We start from the raw sequence: 3,669 nt of genomic DNA on the forward strand, positions 1-3,669 counted from the left end.
GGTCAGGAGATCGAGACCATCCTGGTTAACATGGTGAAACCCCGTCTCTACTAAAAAATACAAAAAACTAGCCGGGCAAGGTGGCGGGCGCCTGTAGTCCCAGCTACTCGGGAGGCTGAGGCAGGAGAATGGCGTGAACCCGGGAGGCGGAGCTTGCAGTGAGCTGAGATCTAGCCACTGCACTCCAGCCTGGGCGACAGAGCGAGACTCCGTCTCAAAAAAAAAAAAGAAAGTTTTACGTGGGGTAAAATCTTCATAAAAAACGTTTATTGACCCAGTAAGCACTTTCTGGATTTGTGTTTACTTCTGTCAAACCTGCATTTCATATGCAGTTTCTTCAGAACCCAGTTTGATAAGCTAAAGGGTACAGGCATTTCAGATCTTTTGAAGGTAAGCATATCAGCGTTTCAAAGACTCTGGGGAAGCAGGGAGCCCAAGCAGCACCATCCCAGTCCCCATCCCTCCTCTTCTCTCCCCTCCCTCTCTCTGCTGAGTTTTCATATTTACAGTATTTTGCACGTCTTGATGTTGATAAAAATCAGGATGTACAGTTAATATTTTAGACGCCAGGAGCTTATAGCATGCACTCCAATGTTAATTGATTGTATTTTATTAATGTGTTTTTTCTTCATCCAAAAGCGGATTTCTCATCTATGTGGAAGGCAGAAAGCAGACACCAATGCTGAATGAATACTTAACCGTAAAACTGAAAGAGGATTGTAGTTCTTCATAAACGACACTTAATTCAAGTGGGGAGCAGAACTGGAAAGTTAATTTTTAAACATCTACACTTTATTTTCAAGTTAATCATTTTTGTGCTGAAGAAATATTTTCGTGTGTAAGAAAGTAGACCTTACTGTACATACAGAAACTTGGAATTATGCTAAGAATGGAAAAGACTTCTCTCTAAAGATACAGACTACAGCTAAGTGCTAGAGAAGCTCTTTAAAAATGTGAACGTCAAATAGAGAAGGAACCCCTGCATAGAAAGTGCTGTTTTAACTATCTGATTTTTTAAAAATCTGTGCATACCTTTAAATTCTAAACAATAGCTTATCAGAGTCAGTTCAAAATATATGAGAAATAGTATTCTCTCATGGTTTTAGCTCTTGACTTTGCTATGTAAAAAGACGTAAGATGCTTTGATATAAAATGTAACTGGAAAATAGCTCCCTGGTTACTTGAGGTCCTTCTGTCCCAAGCTGAGCAGAGCCCCATCTTTCTGGGTCTATAGTAGTCCCACCTACTGACACAAGCCAAAGCTTGTTGGAAGATCAAATTTTATATGCGTTTTTAAAAATCTTAAAGACTAAAACACTTCCATTTTAACTTGTAAAGTAATTTAATTTTTTAAAGATTATACTATATGCCTCTGTGTCTTCTCTAAAATAATTGATCAGCTTCAGTCAATAAAAGATATTTTTAATACTAAAGAAAAAAATATGTTTCCTTGGTTTCTTTTTATTTTACTGGAGTAAAATAAGGAAGGTTCATCGCGTTTAAACTGAACCTGGCAAGTTAATTTCCTCAGGAATGGGAATGTATTTTTTTAAGCATTGCAGATATCAAAGTTCTATTGTGCTGAATAAATGCGCCTTTGTTAACAAGTTTCAGGGTTACTTCAGAGATGATTTTCATGAGCGGGGAAGAGCCACCTCATTTAGCCTTTTTAATTAGGGTGCTGAAAAGAGAAGTTGGGTGAGGTTTGGTTATGTTCTTTATCAATGCGTGCTTTCTCCCTCAGGCTGGGCTGTCCAGAGCGAAACTGAGAAAGGTATAGTTGCTTCTGAGCTGCTGCCTGCCAGGTAGAAACCTAAAATGACCCTTGGGAGACTGGCTTCCAATCTGAGAATCAAAATATTAAATTTTCTCCTCTTCTTCCTGTTCATGGCTGCACATCAACTTGCCTAGTGAAAAGGCAACACTGAATAGGAAAATGTCAGGGAACTAAAGGATTTGATAACAATTAAACATTATTTTATGGCTATATGTATTTTAGCTCATAGGATTATAGTATCTGCGACACCTGACACCTATTGTATCCCACCACCTTATTGTTCCATACGCAATTCAACAATGAGAAATTTTGGCCGGGTACAGTGGCTCATGCCTGTAATCCCAGCACTTTGGGAGCCGAGGCAGGTGGATCGCTTGAGGTCAGGAGTTCGAGACCAACCTGGCCAACATGACAAAACCCCCTCTCTACTAAAAATACAAAAAATTAGCTGGGCGTGGTGTCACGCGCCTGTAATCCCAGCTACTTGGGATTGTATCTAGCTCAACCTAAGTTATTTATTTTATTTTGCTTATTTTTTGTTTGTTTATTTATTTTTGAGATGGAGTCTCACTCTGTCACCCAGGCTGGAGTGCAGTGGCGCGATCTCGGCTCACTGTAACCGCCGCCTTCCAGGTTCAAGTGATTCTCCTGCCTCAGCCTCCCAAGTAGCTGGGACTATAGGCGTGTGCCACCATGCCCAGCTAAATTTTGTATTTTTAGTAGAGACGGGGTTTCATCATATTGGCCGGGCTGGTCTTGAACTTCTGACCTCATGATCCACCCGTCTCAGCCTCCCAAAGTGCTAGGATTACACACATGAACCACCGCACCTGGCCCAACCTAAGTTATTTAAATGACAGATTTTGTTTGTTTTTGTGGCTAAATAGTATTCCATTGTGTATATATATACTACTTTTTTTTTTTTTTTTTTTTGAGACAGAGTCTCGCTCTGTTGCCCAGGCTGGAGTGCAGTGGCTCAATTTCAGCTCAGTGCAACCTCCACCTCCTGAGTTCAAGCAATTCTCCTGCTTCAGCCTCCTGAGAAGCTGGGATTACAGGTGCCCACCACCACTCCTGGCTAATTTTTTGTTGCTTTTTTTTCAGTAGAAATGGGGTTTCGTCATGTTGGCCAGGCTGGTGTTGAACTCCTGGCCTCATGTGATCCTCCCAACTCGGCCTCCCAAAGTGCTGGGATGACAAGCGTGAGCCACTGTGCCCAGCTAAATTTTGTATTTTTAGTAGAGACGGGTTTCACCATATTGGCCAGGCTGGTCTTGAACTTCTGACCTCGTGATCCAGCCATCTCAGCCTCCCAAAGTGCTGGGATCACAGGCTTGAGCCACTGCATTTCTTTATCCACTCATCTGTTGATGGGCATTTTATTGCTTCCACATCTTGGCTGTTGTGAACAGTGCTGCAGCGAACATGGAGTGCAGATACCTCCTCCCCTAAGGTTGGAGAAATTTCTGTTAGAGAGGCGGTCTCCTTCTTTTTTTTTTTCTGTACTTTAATGGATGCAGAGAGGCAGTCCCATAGCGTATTTGAAATAGTGCTGTAATCCCAGCACTATTGAAATAGTTACAAGATAAAACTAGATTTTAGCATTTATGTTTTATCACCAACATTCTTAAGATCAACACATCCGAAGAGGAGGCAAATGAATTCTACTACAATCTGCCTGCCAGAAATAACCTCAGCATTGGAAAAGACTGATATAAGGGTATTTTTAGAATCTGTGAACGGATTTTTTTTTTTAATTTTATTTTTAGTGACAAGGTCTCACTCTGTCACCCAGGCTGGAGGGCAGTGGTATCATCATAGCTCACTGTAGCCTCAAACTCTTGAGCTCATGTGATTCTCCTGCCTCAGCCTCCCAATTAGCAAGGACTCCA

General features: G+C 41.4%; 1 protein-coding gene across 1 annotated transcript in view; it reads left to right on the top strand.

Annotated features, from left to right (window-relative positions):
* Nucleotides 1-1,604, top strand: part of CCDC62 (coiled-coil domain containing 62) — a 57,354-nt gene extending 55,750 nt beyond the window's left edge. Inside the window, 1 exon segment of the mRNA XM_011964514.1 lies at nt 640-1,604. Coding sequence (XP_011819904.1) covers nt 640-733 — 94 coding nt within the window. The 3' untranslated portion in view covers nt 734-1,604.
* Nucleotides 1,605-3,669: the final 2,065 nt, after the last annotated feature.

The sequence above is a fragment of the Mandrillus leucophaeus genome, unplaced genomic scaffold (assembly GCF_000951045.1).
Source record: "Mandrillus leucophaeus isolate KB7577 unplaced genomic scaffold, Mleu.le_1.0 Scaffold7, whole genome shotgun sequence".
NCBI lineage: Eukaryota > Metazoa > Chordata > Mammalia > Primates > Cercopithecidae > Mandrillus > Mandrillus leucophaeus.